At 37.9% G+C, this 19,548-nt stretch overlaps 1 protein-coding gene across 4 annotated transcripts in view; it reads left to right on the top strand.

Annotated features, from left to right (window-relative positions):
* The window catches only part of LOC126163062 (phosphatidylcholine:ceramide cholinephosphotransferase 2-like), a 350,838-nt gene extending 332,726 nt beyond the window's left edge, over positions 1–18,112 (top strand). For all 4 annotated transcript variants that reach the window (XM_049919964.1, XM_049919963.1, XM_049919965.1 and 1 more), the window contains exons 3-7: positions 1,777–1,999; positions 5,702–5,912; positions 14,486–14,760; positions 15,119–15,294; positions 15,651–18,112. In XM_049919964.1, coding sequence (XP_049775921.1) covers positions 1,777–1,999; positions 5,702–5,912; positions 14,486–14,760; positions 15,119–15,294; positions 15,651–15,806 — 1,041 coding nt within the window. In that variant the 3' untranslated portion in view covers positions 15,807–18,112. The remainder of the gene's footprint in view (positions 1–1,776; positions 2,000–5,701; positions 5,913–14,485; positions 14,761–15,118; positions 15,295–15,650) is intronic.
* The last annotated feature ends 1,436 nt before the right edge of the window (positions 18,113–19,548 follow it).

The raw sequence follows: 19,548 nt of genomic DNA, 5'->3' as shown, positions 1-19,548 counted from the left end.
CTACAACAAACTACAGGCAATCAAATTTTAACCCCAAAAGATTTATTCAAATTTTGTGACCAGTGGGTACAAGGAATGAAGTTCATCTTTGTTTAAAGCCAAGAAGTAGGAAATGAAAAAAGCTACAAGAAGAACGATTTGCAAATGACTACATCCAAGTTAGCTGCATTTCAAGTAATGCAACTTCTTTTGTGGCCTCAGTATATCAGTCAGTTGCCACCACTGTGGCATTCATGTCAGTTTTAAGCCTTATTCATGGCCAATACATCACCTGCATCTATGACACTTGCTGGTGGATTGGTAACGTTTGAAGTTGATACTGAAGAACACAATGCCCTCATCAAATTTGACACCCTTGTGGTCCAGCTTGCCCATTCTGTTAGCGTGAAAGAGAAGATAAATGTTAGATTCCTCAACAGCATATCGGCATGAGTTTTTTAGCACCTTCAGCAACTAGAACAGAATGTCAGCAGAATTTTCCAGAAGCAATATTGAACAGTATTTAAGGAAAATGTAACTACATGAAGCAGTAATTTTAAATAGCCCAGCTTGGGAACCAACAAGAAGAGATCCACATATTGGCTTCGGAACCATGCCAAGAAACCCAATTGAGTCTTTGGAACTTCGATGTAGAAACCAAAAAACGCGAGTTGGAAACTAAGGCAAGAAATCCAGTCGAGGCTTTGGAACCTCGATGAAGAACCAGCAAACACAACCATCTATATGTAACAGAATAAGCAATGTTTTATAACATCATACCCACCTTGCAAGTCAGGACACATGCAGAAACCGAGGCAACTAATGGTTTTGAACTGGTTGAGTCATGGAATTTTCGTGGCTTTCATAACTAGTTAGAACAGAAGCATAAATCTATAAGTTGTCATTCTTGCTTGTCTTGAAGCAATAAGTTCAACAACCTATACCGTGTTGTGATTGTAACATATTGCACGTACTTGTGTTGAAGTTCAACCTCATAATTGGTCCCTTTGCTGATGTGACTGTAAGATCAAACAGGATGTTTCTACTGCAGAAAATTGTGCTCCTTTAAGTGGAGCCAGAAAGGAGAATTTCTTAAATGTCCTTAGAGCAATATTTACATCAGAACTTGGCTCATTTATTGTAATTTTGAATTTGACACCATGTTTGTGATCAAGTATAAGTCAAAATAATTGGCTATACAGGAAAATACGCTAATAAAGTCGTGTCACAGGCACTGTCAACAAATGTGCCAAGTTGTTGTTCCTTTGCATTTTTTCTTCCTGAGATATCTGATCCCAAAGAGGGTACAAGAAAACTGTGTACTTTTCTCTGCAGGTTTTTTGAATCACTTTAATGCATGGTTCACATTCTATCACACCATATTTTTCTGATTCACAGCCAAAAGTTACCCAAGACCCGACAGTAAGAATTTCCTACTTGCTTTTGTCTTGTAATAAAAGAGTTTACTTCATTGAATTCTGTTCGTTTTCAGGCACATTTGTTGGAAAGCTATCCAAATGGGTCACTGCTTCTCATATATTTAAGTTTATGATTTAAAAATTTGTACAGGTTCATTTCTAGGATAGGTTTCCGTCTACAGCAAATGTCAGGAAAATGGGAGGCCCATGATCACTCGAGGTGGAATGACCCAATACCATTTTTTACCGAGATTGAAATCTATAAAATATTACGCTGTATACCCACAGTGGACAAAATATGTAGTTAACGAATGTTAGAACATCTTTAATTTCTTGTACATTTTCTCGATAACATGCTCAATTTTATTTTTTGTTACAGCCCCTACTCCCACCATCAGCAAAAAATGATTCGTGGTCTGGGAGTGGGAAAGGCAGTGTACTCCATTCACCATCCAGTGAATACTACGATGTGGAAGATAAGACTGAGGGTCTGTCCATTCACAGAAATGGTAGCCTTTCAAATGGCATCGTTAAGATCGACGTACCACCACCTCTCCGTGAAGAACCTAGGTTCCCAAAGGAGAAATGGAAAACATTTGTTGGTATGTTTATAAAGCCCTTCTATTCATATACTAAATTTTATAATACGTACTGTACTGCTAGTATACAGAAAAGAAGTGACTGTGTGTGTTAGTAGAACAGCATCTTAGTTTTGTCTATTATAATGTTTGCTGTTTTAATATCTCAAACATTATGCTTTTGGTCATTGTAATGACATAAACAAGAAACTTTGTACACCTGAGCTGTCTATGATGGCAATAATTTATGTCTGACACAACCACTGCTGTTGAATTGGGTTACTAACATCTCTCTGCAGTGGTGTGAAAGTCTATTGATACAAGACTTTTCTTTTATGTTATCCACTATGAAAGTTGAAGCTGTGACTGGGGTTAAAATAGTTGGTGCATTTGATTGATAATGGAACTAGTCACTTTAGAGTACTAAAAAAATAAATAACAAAGATGCTGTGACTTACCCAATGAGAAAGCGCTGGTAGATAGACACAATAAAACACACACACACACACACACACACACACACACACACACACACAAATTTCAAGCTTTCGCAACCTAAGGTTGCTTCAGCAGGAAAGAGGGAAGGAGAGGGAAAGACGAAAGGATGTTGGTTTTAAGGGAGAGGGTAAGGAGCCATTCCAATCCCGGGTCTGGAAAGACTTACCTTAGAGGGAAAAAAGGACAGGTATACACTAGCGCGCGCGCGCGAGCCCACACACACACACGTGTGCGCGCGGGCGCGCACGTGTATACCTGTACAGTAGTAAGAGGGAGTGCCACGAATGACGTACTATAAAGCCTAACCAGTGAGGAATGAATGTTGAGGTGGAGATGCATTTGATGGTCACTTTTGTACACTTTTCTTGAGAATAACTTGAATGTTCATTTTTTCTGTAGGCCTAAGTTTGCACTTGGTGAGTGAGTAATATGAAAATCTATGTTCTTAACGTCAAAACTGCCAATTTAGCAGGATGGAGCCATGTCGAATACTGCTCAACAATCAGTGAAAACTGTTAACAAATTGTTTGGAAGGCTTATCTTAGAGCGTGTGATTTCTTCGTGTGGGGAAATACTAAAAGCAATATGTACATCACACATCTTGCAACTATCCATGAACTGAAACAGAAGATTGTGGACGAAATCACTGCCATTCCCAGAGACATGCCTGCCATTCTGTATAACATGCTGTACCAAGCATGGAGTTTCCATTACAGGTTACTAGAATGTGAATGCCAAGGGGAGCACATCTTCCCAGCACAGTTTGTGATTTTTGTAGAGAAAGCATAAATAGCATTCATCAGTAAAAACATGTTTTTCCCCATTCATGCAAGTTAGGTTACTTCGGAATTTCACATTCCCGTGCATCTTTAGGAAGTTTTAGCTCCTTGCTCATGGAGGAAAGAGGGGTAGGTTGGGGAAAAGATCAAAAAGAAAAGGCAAATCATTGAGACTCCTGGATGAGAGAAGCCCACCTGTTCCGAGGATGGGGAGATGACAGGTTTCTTCATCAGGTTCTTTGACATCTAGTAAGTTGTTGAAAGGTGTTACGTATTGTTACATTATAATTTTAATTACACAGACAACATCATATGGAAGATATGTACATGTTGGTAATACCATTTAATGGCACACGTGTGTGGGACTGAGAAAATTTGAACAAAATTCACAAGAAGATAAAATTTACAGTTGAACATCAGCCTACAGAATGGACTATCTTCATTGATTTGATTATCAACTATCATAAGTGTAAGTAAACCTTCCAATACATAGGAAATATAGAACATAAATACAGTAAATCAAAACAATTTATGTTGGAGCAGTACGTGTGAAATTACCTGTTACCAGCTTGTGGTACATATAAAAACATTACATATTACCCAATAACCAAATCCTTACTAAGGTGAATACTTTAGAATTAAAGGAGACCACTCACCAAAAAGCAGTAGTATAACTCCAAAAGCTAGTAAGTTTTCTTGCTTTTGTATGTGCCTATTGACAACTTGGCACTTATGATTTAACCACTTTCTGCTGCCAACCTCTTCAATTGTATTTTTAGTGCGTTAATGTCTTGCTCTGAGTTGCCCCCAGTAGCAATTTCATTTTAAGTTGATGGTATCTAGGTGATTTGGAAAGAATGAGGAGTGGGAATGAATGAGTGATGCTCATTGGTGTTTGTTGCACAGACAGGTCATTGTCAGATAGTAGGAGAGCGTGTAGTGATTCTGAAGTAAAGGGTTTCAGGCTTGCTGCTTTATGAAGCTTAGAAGTACCAGAGTAGTAGGATTTTATTTCATGATTTCTCATCAGAAAGCTAACTGAAGTTTCACTTTACTAAAGTCTGCAAAATAACTCTTCACTACCATAATAATCTTTTTTTGGGGTAAAATTCTCAGAATTTCCCCTTAAAGCTTGTGAAGCCAATCATTTGTGCCAGTGTGTTTCCATTTTCATACTTAGGATTGTATAAACCATGCTGTTGGAGTATGCTGAAAATTATTTTATGTTATCTGGATATCTTAGATGCAAAGAAGAATTTTCATGTGGATACAAGTAATTTATTGTAGAAAGAAGGTGCATTATCTTGCGCAAAGTGCATTTGACATTTATTTTGTGTTGTATTTTGTTCATTTCAGTAAATCTCAGGTGTACAGTACAATAAAGCATTGTACATTAGATATAGGGCAAGTCATTACTTATAACTACACTAAAATTTGTACATAATTACAGTTGAATACCTGTTACATGTCCATGATACAAGTAAATTGTAACATTTACAGGATATTTTTCCAATAACAATTATAACTGAATTAAGTACAATATAAACTCTTTCGTGTTGATTATGTTCTCATCTCATATAATTATTTCAAAGATAATTAAAGTATATTATGTCAAAAACTGGTAGCACTAGTTTCCAGAATACACATTTCTCAGGATGAGGAGGAAGCAGAAACAACACCCTCCCAGAATATATCCAAGTGTTGCCACTTGGTATGAGGAAAATAGCTGATAATGTGCCCTTGTGTTTGACTGAGGCACACCACAAATAGATATTTTACAAATCTGTGCAGAATATGTTGTGTGTCTTGTAGAAGGAACTTCATAGACTATAAGTTGAAGTAATTGTAATTTGGTGTATAAGAGTCTGTTTGTTAAGTAGAGTGTAGTGGAAGTGATAGCATACCCCCTTCCATCGAGATAAGTAGTAATGATGTTGACAAGCACATTGTAGCAGTACCTTTCTTTTAAATATTATTAAAATAACTTTTCTATGACTAACTGGACAATACATACATTTCAACAAATTTTTAATACCTTATTTATAGAGAAAACTGAACTAAGTAAGATACCAAAATACTTGTTGATGACTGTTACAATACTATGGAAAGGGTAGTTGCTACTCACTATATATCGGAGATCTGAGTCGCAGATAGGCACAACAAAAAGACTGTCAGAATTTGAGCTTTTGGCCAGCAAGGCCTTCGTTGAAGGTAGAAAATGCACTTGCTCGCTCACACACACACACACACACACACACACACACACACACACTAGCAGTCTCTCGCTGTTGAGGCGGAAAGTTCATTTTCTGACAGTTTTTGTTATGCCTATCTGCGACTCAGCATCTCCACTGTGTGGTGAGTAACAACTATCCTTTTCGTAATAATGTTACATCCCATCTGGGATTTTCCATTGTTGAATTGTACTTAATGACTGGGTTTGTTTCAGCATTTCTAATGTTAGTGGTGAATTTCATAATCACCACTGCAACTCTGGCATTGGTGCATGAACGTGTACCTGATAGAGATAAATATGGACCACTACCAGATATATTCCTGGATAACGTCAAGGCTGCAGATTGGGCCTTAGATGTGTCCGAAATCCTTATTATGATCTCTACAAACACTGCTTTCATAGTTCTTATCTTCCACAAACACAGGTATTTGATAAAGTTACTTTTCAAATATATTAGAAAATTGCTTTTCAGTAAGTTAAAGGCAGCAGTAGTATGTTGCACAATTTTATGTAATGTGAATTTAAATGGTTGACTTTGAACAATGTCAAGATATACATTGTCATCACACAAACAGTAACAAGAAAGCTTCTATCCTATTCATTCTCTTTGAGTGAAGCCCCTTGTTTAACTAACTTCTTTCCTGTTCAGTCTTTTGGATTTTAACTCCACTTATTACTCTGTATGTGTAATCTGTAACTGAATGAGGACATTTAGCAAATTATTACTTAAATTTGTTTCCTATACCTTTTCCTTAAATAATAATAATGATGATGATGATGATGATGATGATGATGATGATGATGTTTCCTTTCACCTGTTTTCATCCTGTTGAAAGAATTTTAAAGTAATTTGAAAACAAAGATTCAAATATATTTTTAAATTTGTGTTCATGTAAGCCCTCCATTTGTTCCAGTTTCACTAGTCAGTAAATAGTTATACAGCTCATGTCACATTGGTTTTGTACTACCATTTTGAAGAGGCAGCATTGTGTTCCCAGTCTTAGTTACATCATTTGTTGTTAACTGATACTTTGTGTATAAAACGAAATAGTATTTATAACAGTGGAAAGTAAGTTGGTGGTGTTGTACACTATGGGGGCACATTGTGTAGTGCCATGTGCTGGTCCAGTTTTTGGAAATAAAACATTCCTTGATAGAAGAAGTACATCTGTTTTTCTTGCCACTGAAACTGTAGCACTTGTTTTGAAGGTATATCTGTAATAAGATGAAGTGATATGTGCTTTTAATGTAACGTAAAACTTACAGGAAACCAAGCAGGTCAGGTGGCCTAGAGGTGTAGCCTACCACAGTAATTTCTTATGAAGATGTGTGTAACCTTTTGTAGAGGAAAAAAAAATCAACTCAATATTTTTGCAGAAAGAAACTGTTTGTATCTCAAGGTATCTCAAGAGTACACAATCCAGGCATGTCAAAGACGGAAGAGATTTGAAATTTCAGAAATTGTGGTATTAGCACCATGGAATATAAAGGAATTAGGACAGAGTGAACAGAGAATTACAAACAAGAAAATGTAGATATAGCTGTCGTAATCGAAACAAAAAGAAAAATAAATTGTGTAAAATGATCAAATGATTGTAAAATCTGCAGCAGTGTAAATCAAACAACGAGAGCATGATCTGTGATCTAGAGCAGGGTTTCCCAAACTGTGTGCCATGGGAACCAAATGAGTGTTCTGCGAAAAACTATTAATAACGTGGCATTTCTGTTTCGGCATTTTGACGATACTAATTTGTTTTTAAAACTTTATTATGATTTTCATGTTATTAGCTATGATTTAAAATCGATGTAATCGTGGAACAAAACAATTTTTTTTCTGAATTTTTTAAAAAAAATTTTTAACTGTCAACATAAACAAGATTTACCATTAATTTACCAGCATTCTCAAAGTGTTCCACCAGAGAGAGAGTTTGGGAATGCCTGATCTAGAGTCACTAAATTTATTAGCAATAAATGAAAAATAAAATTTGGAGTTATAATTATGTGACTGAAAGAATACTTACAGTATGAAAGAAAACAGATAATGCTTGACAATGAGAGTTGTATATGCTCCTGAAGAAGGGGAAAAGGAAGAAACTGAGTTTCTTTATGAAGATTTGAAACGGTAGACAAAAATAAATATGACTACTTGTTAATAAATGGAGCTCTGAATGCATGTGTTGGGAACATACCAATACCCGAAGTTGTAGGAACATATGGAGAGCACACAGACAATAAAATACTAGCCAAGAATTAGGATTTTGCAACATTTAATAGTATGAAAATTATAATCATATTCTTTGGGGGGGGAAATTTGTAAATATACATGGAGTGCAAGAGGCCACCAGTCTCTTGTTGATTATTTAATAGTAAATAGAAAACCTGTTGGCTAGACGGTAAAACAAATATATTACACAACACCAAAGAAGTAGTATTTAAAGTATATCTTTCACGAGAAGACATTGGTCCTCTATACCAATGAATACATACACAATATCTACAGAATGAAATCATCCAGAGGAATGGACAAACATAAAATGGGAAAATTTCAAGTCATGTTTTGACAGAGCAGCAATGGAAGCTGTAGAGGGAAGGAAGAAAGAAGACTTATTGTTGGACAGATTTGTTTTCAGTTATAGAAATGATGTGAATGGAAGTCAAGAGGTTACAGAATGGTTTACAAGCAAAGAGGAGTTGCTGCAGGAATAAATATCACAGACAAAGAGAACTTAATAAAGCACTGCCAAGAACTGTGAACTGAATACGACTAACAGAAGAAATAATTATTTCAGAAGATGAAGGGCATTTGTGTATCAGGGAGACAGCATTACGCTATATGAGATACAGGACGACCTGGAACATGAAAAACAGGAAAGCTAAGGGCCTGATGGAATCAATGTAGAATTCTTTAAATATTGAGGATTATTACAGCTGAGGCTTATGCCTCATAAATGAATGCTGGAAGATTAGATATGGTACCTGACTCGTCGACGACAGCGGAGGTGATACTATTCTACAGAAGAGGAGGAACCTGTGTCTGTCAGAACTATAGAGGAATAAGCATTCAAAACGTTTCTTATAAACTCTATGCAAGAATTATTAACAGTAGAATGAAAAGGATGGCTGACACCCTCCCGATGAAACAAAATATGTTTAGAAAGTGATCATGTTATAGTGACTGTTTCTGTTGCACAATAGTTAACTGAAAATGACAATAATACAACCTGGGACTCAAACTGAATTCATTTTACAATGTGAAGGGTACGTGTATTCTGACGGGTGTTGACATTAACAAAGAATGACTGATTAATGTTATGGTGAATTATAAACCAATATGAAAGGGAGATGTATGACAATCAAGAAACAGATGGCTTCAGTGAAGACGGAAGAGGCTGTGTAAGCCTACTCCATGACATGAAGCTTAGATGTGGTAATTTGAGTGCGCTGATAATATATTGCATTCAGTTGCCAATATATTCTGCAGAAATTTCAAAAAAGATTTTTGATGTTGAAAGTTACTTTTAAAAGAGTTAATATCATTTTCTTCTGACTTGACTCTACAATTTTAAGTTGTCAGGTTTTAAGCCTGGACCCTAATTGACACTGAATTTCATGTATCACACAAAATACAAGTAACTGCAACTGACATTTATTTATTTAATTTTTTCTTTAGTTCAACACCTGTGAGAGTGATGTAATGTCCGAAAACATGTTATAACATAAAATTTCCTTTATGGAAGGAAATCAGATGGAAGAATGTAAATAGCAATGTGCAAAATAATAAAATGTTTAATTAATTTCAGTTAACAAGGGCAGTGCGCTCATAAGAAGTTGGGTGATGAGTTGATGAACAATGACAAAGAGCAGTGTACCATGTGATGGCCCAGCCAGTAGCGCAATTCTGCTGAGTCTGTGTGTAGCATGCTTATAGAAAATTTAATGTTGATTTTCATATCAGTTTAGGTACAGTGAAAGTACTTAGCTGTAGTGTTCGTGTTGGCTGACATAAAGTGTACACCCAATTATAACATCAAAAATTGACAGCAGTAGTTTTCTGAGCATTGAAATTAATCTATGCAGAGTCAGAAGCAGGAACAGTGGCCCAATGTGGAGCTAACCACAGCATTGACAGTTAGCAGGTTGGGCAATGGCTGGAGAGTGCAGCTCAGGACAGAGAGCGCACACAGTCTATGCTGCGAAGTACGTGTGTCGTCCTCTGTGCAGAATGGTTTGCGCTACCACAACTGGCAATTACTGCCTGTTCACCAGAATGATTTGGGGAAATCATGTGAGGGGAAGTCATAAAGTTTTAATGATCTGCTTGAAAAATTGTCATGTAATTAACCAGCTGAAAAATGCCCCTGTCAGAGCACAAAAAAGGCAAATATGCTCCTCTTTAAAAGATTGACTGGTAAGTGGGAAAGACTCTGATAGAAAAGTGGGGAATCAGCTGCCTCATTCTGCTTTCCTCACCAACTATTTTGTCATACAAAACATAGTCATACTCTTTTAACATGGAACATTCTATATCCTTTACCCAATAATCCTTCACCAGTATCTCGTAGTAAACATAGTCATACTCTTTTAACATGGAACATTCTATATCCTTTACCCAATAATCCTTCACCAGTATCTCGTAGTGAAACCTCCATACTCGGCATCTCCTTCTCACTCCCACTGTCTCTATGTCCCTCCCCCACTGTCTCCTTTTTCTGCCAAGTGCACTGCCTCCTATCTGTCTTTCCTGGTCAGTGTCTTCCCTACTGTCACTGTCTTCATCCTTTTCTCTCATTCTTCCTTACCAGTGCTGCTTAAACACTCTCTGCCCCACTGCCGTTGTCTTTGTCTCATTCTTTTCTTTCTTCCATTGCCATTGTTCCGTTCTTTTCACTTACAGTCTGCTGTCTTCCCCTTCAACCACCATTGTCTCCTTTCCATGCATGTGTTTTGGGGGTGATTAGCTCAGGATTGTTTTGATCCCTAAACTGGGAAACTTTTAACACATGGGTGTTGGGGATGGGAGAAAGTGGAAAAAATTTCTTGTTTTAAATTTCTTCAGTCTGCTCTGGCAGTGTATTCTTTTGTGTGGAGATTTCATTGTATACCAGTACTATAGACATGTACCTGCCAACAAAAAAAAGGAAAAAAAAATATTGAGACCTTTTTTCTGAGGTGGTAACTATTATTATCCCTTGTAGATAAAGAAATCTCGTTGGCTGGAATGGGTAAACAAGCCTTGCATAGTTTTTGAACTTCCCAACATATTTTAAACACACACACAATTCTATCACCAACATCAAATTAACAGTATTGTTTGCTGTTCCATTTGACTTGGTGAATTAAATTCCTATAACACGTTAAGTGGGCATACAGTATTCTGGGAAGGAATAAAAGCAGATTGTCTAGAGAGAAGCTTTCAACCTAGGGTTTCAAATCTGCTGTTTGTCATTAACAGTCTACATAAGTATAAGGAAATGGTTATAATAGAAGGAAACATTCCACGAAGGAAAAATATACTTAAAAACAAAGATGATGTGACTTACCAAATGAAAGTGCTGGCAGGTCGACAGACACACAAACGAACACAAACATACACACAAAATTCAAGCTTTCGCAACAAACTGTTGCCTCATCAGGAAAGAGGGAAGGAGAGGGAAAGACGAAAGGATGTGGGTTTTAAGGGAGAGGGTAAGGAGTCATTCCAGTCCCGGGAGCGGAAAGACTTACCTTAGGGGGAAAAAAGGACGGGTATACACTCGCACACACACACATATCCATCCACACATATACAGACACAAGCAGACATATTTAAAGACAAAGAGTTTGGGCAGAGATGTCAGTCGAGGCAGAAGTGCAGAGTCAAAGATGTTGTTGAATGACAGGTGAGGTATGAGTGGCGGCAACTTGAAATTAGCGGAGATTGAGGCCTGGTGGATAACGGGAAGAGAGGATATATTGAAGAGCAAGTTCCCATCTCCGGAGTTTGGGCGGAGATGTCAGTCGGGACGGAAGTACAGAGGCAAAGATGACGTTGAAAGACAGGTGAGGTATGAGTGGCGGCAGATTGAAATTAGAAATTAGCGGAGATTGAGGCCTGGCGGATAGCAAGAAGAGAGGATATGCTGAAGGGCAAGTTCCCATCTCCGGAGTTCTGACAGGTTGGAATCCTCAGAACCTTAGGCCCCCTACAAAACCTTTCACCTGACTCCATCAACCTCCTGACCCCACCGATACCCCGCACCCCTACCTTCTACCTTCTTCCTAAAATTCACAAACCCAATCATCCCGGCCGCCCCATTGTAGCTGGTTACCAAGCCCCCACAGAACGCATCTCTGCCTACGTAGATCAACACCTTCAACCCATTACATGCAGTCTCCCATCCTTCATCAAAGACACCAACCACTTTCTCGAACGCCTGGAATCCCTACCCAGTCTGTTACCCCCGGAAACCATCCTTGTAACCATTGATGCCACTTCCTTATACACAAATATTCCGCATGTCCAGGGCCTCGCTGCGATGGAGCACTTCCTTTCACGCTGATCACCTGCCGCCCTACCTAAAACCTCTTTCCTCATTACCTTAGCCAGCTTCATCCTGACCCACAACTTCTTCACTTTTGAATACCAGACATACCAACAATTAAAGGGAACAGCCATGGGTGCCAGGATGGCCCCCTCGTACGCCAACCTATTCATGGGTCGCTTAGAGGAAGCCTTCTTGGTTACCCAGGCCTGCCAACCCAAAGTTTGGTACAGATTTATTGATGACATTTTCATGATCTGGACTCACAGTGAAGAAGAACTCGAGAATTTCCTCTCCAACCTCAACTCCTTTGGTTCCATCAGATTCACCTGGTCCTACTCTAAATCCCATGCCACTTTCCTTGACGTTGACCTCCACCTGTCCAATGGCCAGCTTCACACGTCCGTCCACATCAAACCCACCAACAAGCAACAGTACCTCCACTATGACAGCTGCCACCCATTCCACATCAAACGGTCCCTTCCCTACAGCCTAGGTCTTCGTGGCAAACGAATCTGCTCCAGTCCGGAATCCTTGAACCATTACACCAACAACCTGAAAACAGCTTTTGCATCCCGTAACTACCCTCCCGACCTGGTACAGAAGCAAATAACCAGAGCCACTTCCTCATCTCCTCAAACCCGGAACCTTCCACAGAAGAACCCCAAAAGTGCCCCACTTGTGACAGGATACTTTCCGGGACTGGATCAGATTCTGAATGTGGCTCTCCAGCAGGGATACGACTTCCTCAAATCCTGCCCTGAAATGAGATCCATCCTTCATGAAATCCTCCCCACTCCACCAAGAGTGACTTTCCGCCGTCCACCTAACCTTCGTAACCTCTTAGTTCATCCCTATGAAATCCCCAAACCACCTTCCCTACCCTCTGGCTCCTACCCCTGTAACCGCCCCCGGTGTAAAACCTGTCCCATGCACCCTCCCACCACCACCTATTCCAGTCCTGTAACCCGGATGGTGTACACGATCAAAGGCAGAGCCACGTGTGAAAGCACCCACGTGATTTACCAACTGACCTGCCTACACTGTGAAGCGTTCTATGTGGGAATGACCAGCAACAAACTGTCCATTCGCATGAATGGACACAGGCAGACAGTGTTTGTTGGTAATGAGGATCACCCTGTGGCTAAACATGCCTTGGTGCACGACCAGCACATCTTGGCACAGTGTTACACCGTCCGGGTTATCTGGATACTTCCCACTAACACCAACCTGTCAGAACTCTGGAGATGGGAACTTGCCCTTCAGCATATCCTCTCTTCTCGCTATCCGCCAGGCCTCAATCTCCGCTAATTTCTAATTTCAATCTGCCGCCGCTCATACCTCACCTGTCTTTCAACATCATCTTTGCCTCTGTACTTCCGTCCCGACTGACATCTCCGCCCAAACTCTTTGCCTTTACAAATGTCTGCTTGTGTCTGTGTATGTGTGGATGGATATGTGTGTGTGTGCAAGTGTATACCTGTCCTTTTTTCCCCCTAAGGTAAGTCTTTCCGCTCCCGGGATTGTAATGACTCCTTTCCCTCTCCCTTAAAACCCATATCCTTTTGTCTTTCCTTCTCCTTCCCTCTTTCCTGACGAGGCAACCGTTGGTTGCGAAAGCTACAATTTTGTGTGTATGTTTGTGTTTGTTTGTGTGTCTATCGACCTGCCAGCGCTTTTGTTTGGTAAGTCTCATCATCTTTCTTTACAAATATATTATTCGTTATGTGTGCGTATTTGAAATTAATTGTCTGAGGTTTGGCGAAAACCACTAACTGCATTTAGTGTATATCAGAAATCACTACTAGACACAGTACTACATATGATAAAATACAGTATTATAAAAGTATAAAGGGGAAGAAAATCAAAATTCTGTATGAACTGAAGCCACTAATGGAAAGTCCTCATATGAGAACACAAGAGATTATTACGAAAATCAATACTTATACGATTCAGATATCTGCAACCCATATCATATGATCTATAATAAGTAACAAAAATGCATTATAACACATACCTATGCAGAGATAGCAATATTGTTCTCGCTGATCAATGTAAAACTTTCATGACGGAGCTTCATGGCTACACCAAGGATATAATGACTAAGCTTCCCACACGCCAACCACTTACACTGCCATCTTGCGGGTATTCTTTGCTCATGTAAGTTACCTGCACTTTGTCACCTCAGACTTCAAAGATGAGAGAGATGCTGCCAAAATGTAATTTTAACTAGTTTGTGCCTAGAAAATTCCTGGGAATCAATGTATATAAATATGAGATAAAATAAAATAATCACGGAAAAGTTTGGAATAATTATTTAGGTTTCTTGTGAAAGTTAATGAATGAAGAGCAAATGTGTTTGTAAGAGCATGTTACTCTGCTGGCTTTTTCTCAATGTACAACATAGTAAATATTGTATGAATATGTGATAATGCAGCTAATGGTGAGGTCTTTGTTGTTCTGTTGTTCGTTATAGGTATATCGTGATGCGGCGTGTCTTCATGATCCTTTCCTTGTTGTACCTGCTGCGTTCCATCACGATGTTTGTGACAGTCCTTCCTGTAGCCAGCACAACATATTACTGTTCACCTAAAGCCAATGCTACAAATGGGTACATAGTGGCTCAGAGGGTGTGGCAGTTGATATCTGGTTTTGGGCTTTCCATTAATGGAAAGCACACCTATTGTGGTGACTACATTTACAGTGGGCACACTGTCATTCTTACCATGAGTTACCTCATTATTGCAGAATGTAAGTAAAAACTTTCTTATGTTGATTATAGCTAAATGTGAAAAGGCTTGTCTCAGAAGTTTATTTCCAGTTTACTGTGCAGTGGAATCTTCTTACACCTTAATCAGCATCTTTTCTGCAAAAAATGTTGATGTGAGAGCTATAGAATCCAGAACTGGGAATAAACTTGTGGAAATGTGCTGTACTTTGCACAGGAAACTTGTCTGATCCAGTAATTTTCAACCAATTTTCCTGCACCTGCAGACTTTCAGTGTAATATATGATGATTAAAATAACACAGATAGTGGCACATAGATCTTCATTACTATGTTGCTCAGTAAGGAAAATTCGTGTACTATATGAAGTTGTCATTTTTCAGATTCACCAAAGCGCTGCTTCCCCGTTCATTGGATTTCGTGGATTGTTTCTGTCGTTGGGGTTATTATGGTGCTTGTTGCTCATGGGCATTATGCTGTTGACGTTATTATAGCGTACTATGTTACTACAACTTTGTTCTGGATGTATCACACTTTGGCAAACAATGCTAATTTGAAGGTGAGTGTAATCTAAAGCTAGAGTGATTGATGCCTAAAATAAGTATCAAGCTGTGTTACATTTTGATTTAAAAACTTTTCTTGACTTACTGTGATAGGGAGCAAATAATGAAATTAACCACACTAGATGATGCACAAATGTTCTGTTAGTTTTCACTCAACTGCATATTGTAGTTATTTTTTGTGTCAACAATGAAATAAGATAATCACTCCCTGTAGGGCAGAGCTTGTGCAATTTGCAGAGCTCTTTATGCATGTTTATTGAGTGAGGGGGTTATCTTTTCATTCCTTGTAAATAATTATTGTATGTGTTTAATACATACTGTAAAAGTACATACAATATATGTAATGTTTCAGCAAAATGGACCAAACAATTTCCTTGCAAGGTTGTGGTGGTTCCCAGTGTTCCGGTATTTCGAAAAGAATGTCGGAGGACCAGTTCCGCGGCAATATGAGTGGCCCCTGCCTTGGCCGAGATGGTGCCATGGCAAGCATCCCAACAGGAACAGTTAGTGATTACTACAAAACTGTTTTGTATACCAGTGTGCTTGCATTGTTTCATCATGCACAATTCAGGGAACAGTGTAAATTTGGTGAAATATTTATTTCAACTCAACGGCTGGAATACTTTAAAAACATTTTATATGTGAGAGAGTGACTTTTTAAGTGAAAGACTGAAAACGCAAAGGGAAATATATAAACATGAGCGACAAGGATTCTAGGAACATTAGTATTATTCGGCAGTAACTGGCTCTTGTGTACTGTTCCTGTATATTTTGCGTGTGCCGCCGTGTTCCTATTTTGTAATAATTTATTGAAATAAAAAAAGAAAAAAAAAACTGTTAAATGCAGATACATGAGGGGGTAAAGAGAGTCTGTGTTCATGTTTGTTACATCGAAACTTGGAGGGGGGTAAACTGCTACTACAAAAATAGTGTGTGTGTGTGTGTGTGTGTGTGTGTGTGTGTGTGTCAGGGGAACTGTAGTGTTCGTGTCTGTGGCGCAAAAAGAGTTGTGCTACTTTGTTGTTGTGATAGCAGATATTTATTTTATGCTCTACCAGGGAGATGGAAGGGATACTGTCTGTATTTGTTCAGTTTATTATACATATTGCCTTAATAATCAGTTTCATCTTTTGTAAATTTTATGTACACCAATACTGAGAGCAGCACACAAACTTATGAGCATCAAGAGGGGGAATACAACAGTGTACAAATCAGTTTTAATTTATTACATCTAGTACACTTCCTGCACTGCGATATTTTGTGACCTTTAATGTCGTGGAACTTTATATATAATTTTTTTTTTTTTTTTAGTGTTTTTGCAGCTCAGTTTTCCAACAAATGTATATTTTTGAGAAATTGTATTTTCAGTCTTAATATAGTGTGACCACGAGTAAATGTTCGGCAAAAACTATTGCACAACCAAAAGTATTATCATTAAATAAGATAACTATGATAGTTGCACTTTTATTTCAAACAAAACTCAAGAGTGTACTCCATGTAATGGAATTTGTATTGTGTGTGTTTTGGATAAAGGAAATAACTTCCTTTTCATTGTAAGAAGCTACTGATACACTTTAGTAACTGTGCCAATTATTCTGCAGTGGTAAATGTTTGCAATTAAGAAAACAAATATATTTCAATAAAATAATAAGAGTGACTTTGACTTACATACATAGTGGAATATTTAAGATAAAAACATACATAACATATTTCAGACAGGATGTGATGAAGATTCAGTCAGTAATTTTTGCCCATTTGGAGTACATTCTCACTGCCATTACCTGAATGATTAAACTTCAGTTTCACTTCTCTGGCTGTTCGCTCTGAGGTTTGTCCATTGGCTATATTATGTATGTGAATAGCTTTTTTAATGTTTTAAGTTGGACAAGGACTGAATTTATGGTTTGAAGGAGAAAAATGGCTTTTATTTTAGACTGCAGCTGATTTTTCTCTCTCATCACATCAGCTTTGCGTTTGTATCGGCATTTCATAGCTGTCTTATGAAATTATCAAAGTTTATTGCCAAATGGTTCTAAATATCTAACATGTTTGTGTGTGTCTCAAGATGGTGTTGCAACATGTGGTGATAATAAGTCTACACATAGCTTGGTTGAACTATCCTGTCTATGTGCACAGTGCTGACATAATCACTGTTGTAATGGAGTATCACTGATTCTCCTTAAACTTTATTTTATCATTAAGAAATTTCTTCCAAAGAATAATCTGAAATTCGAGTTCTTGAACTTATTAAAGGGCAGTTTATCCCTTTGATTAGTATATTTCTGTAGAAATTTGCTATTTTTTTATAAACCCAAACTAGTCTAGAATTTTTCATTATGTGGAACTCCACGTCTGTATATTATTGGACTGGAGAGGAAAAGCTTCCATCAGTTTCTTTTAAGTGTGTCTGTGTGTACTGATTTACTTCTATTGCAAAACAGAAAGAAGCTATAATAATATGCGAGATGTAACGTCCACACTTCAATTTTTTTGTAGTGCATTTGATCCTTGGAACATCACCGAAATCGTACTCCCTTCTAGCTGCTTATCAAAACAGTTAAAAATGCAGAAGAGAGCGAGTAAACTCATTTTCAGTTGCAGTTTTCTGAGAATTACTCTCTTAAACTTATTATGGCTTCTACGTGTTTTAGGCACAAATAATACTTAAAAGTAACAGGTGGCAGTTATTTCTCCAAGTCTAGACTAGAATAATTATGTGTGCCTTGCAAATACTGTCCAAACAGAAATAAAAACCTTTTTCTGACTATCATTTCTGATATTTTTTGGAACATGAATAAACAGTTATAAAATTTTTTACTGGCAGATGTTTGTATCTAAAGTATTGTTTCTTCCTGATCTTGTGTAGAGACATACCTCTTATTTTCCTAAACATAGTGTAAAACAAATCTATTATTAAGGAAATATTTTTACAAGAGTTAAATTGAAGAGCTTTTATTTTAAAGCAGTGTTGTCATAGTTAAAGGATTTATGCAGTTTCCGTATCATTTCTAAATAAATAAATATATATATTCTTTATTGGTAAGCCAGCTCTTGGTTAGAAATATTAACTGCTGGTTAAATATATGTGCTGGTGTTGACTTTTATTAAGATTATTTACCAATTACCAACCTTGTATTAGGTGTAAATTTAATAAAAATGTACACATTCCAGTTGAAAATGATTTCGAACTGTAATGCAACCCAATTACAACCCTTCACACACATTTATTTAAATTGACATTTTTTTCTGCATTTGCCCTATTGTGCTTTGTTCTGGAATTGGCATTTTACCAATCTTTGGAGCAGGTAAGTAATTTATATATAGCAGCAAAATAAGTTTATTTAATTAAAACACCGATCTTAAATGTACTTGGGACAGAGTGAAAAGAAGAAAGGTAGGTAAACCAAATTGTTAACTGGATTAAGAAAAGGTATTTGAATATCATTGTCAGTTATGAGGTGATAAAAGTGAATACACACTCCTTAATTTCTTGCCTAGAATAAGAAGGTAGTTCAAACAACAAACATTTTATTGACCAGCTCACTGGTCAGTGTTGTTGGTCACTAAACACTGCATTGTTAGCTTTGATTGGTGGTGACATAATGGAATTTTGTGCATTAGTTGGGTCTACAATGAGGCCACACGAAAACCTAGAAACTGATAAGCGAGGTGCTAAAGTGGCTAGTGCTAGGCAGTGAAGCACATCAATTTTTTTTTAACTAAGTGATGCATCCAGGAAGTAATTTTGTCCTTCCTTAAAATGGCTGTAACTAGTTTCAAATAACATTAATTTGAAAGCAATTAGTTTTAGAAATTTTCACAGCCCATGAGACCACATTTTCTTAAATTATTTTTTTTTACACACACTTAAATGTGCATGCAAATTGTGATGATTGACACACACACACACACACAGCCTCCCAACACTGCACCCGGCAATCTTGTCATGGCTCCAGTCCTTGGATGCCCTGCCAGACTGCCCCCCCCCCCCCCCCCCCAAAAAAAAAAAATCTACTTCCCTGCCCCTCTCCAGATTGCTTTCATTCAACGTGACAGTTGCATTCCGGGCCAAGCTGCCAGACGGCGGTCATGTGCCTGAGGTGTGGTTGCTTGTGTGAATGTGTGTTCTTTTTTGAAGAAGGCTTTGGTTGAAAGCTAAATGTGTAACAGTCTGTTAGTTGTGCTTATCGGCAACTCAATGTGTCAACTTTGTGATGAGTAGCAATCTAGCCTTTTCCTAACATTGTTGA

This window comes from Schistocerca cancellata, chromosome 2, assembly GCF_023864275.1.
Source record: "Schistocerca cancellata isolate TAMUIC-IGC-003103 chromosome 2, iqSchCanc2.1, whole genome shotgun sequence".
Lineage (NCBI taxonomy): Eukaryota > Metazoa > Arthropoda > Insecta > Orthoptera > Acrididae > Schistocerca > Schistocerca cancellata.
This window is presented reverse-complemented; position numbering and strand designations above follow the sequence as displayed.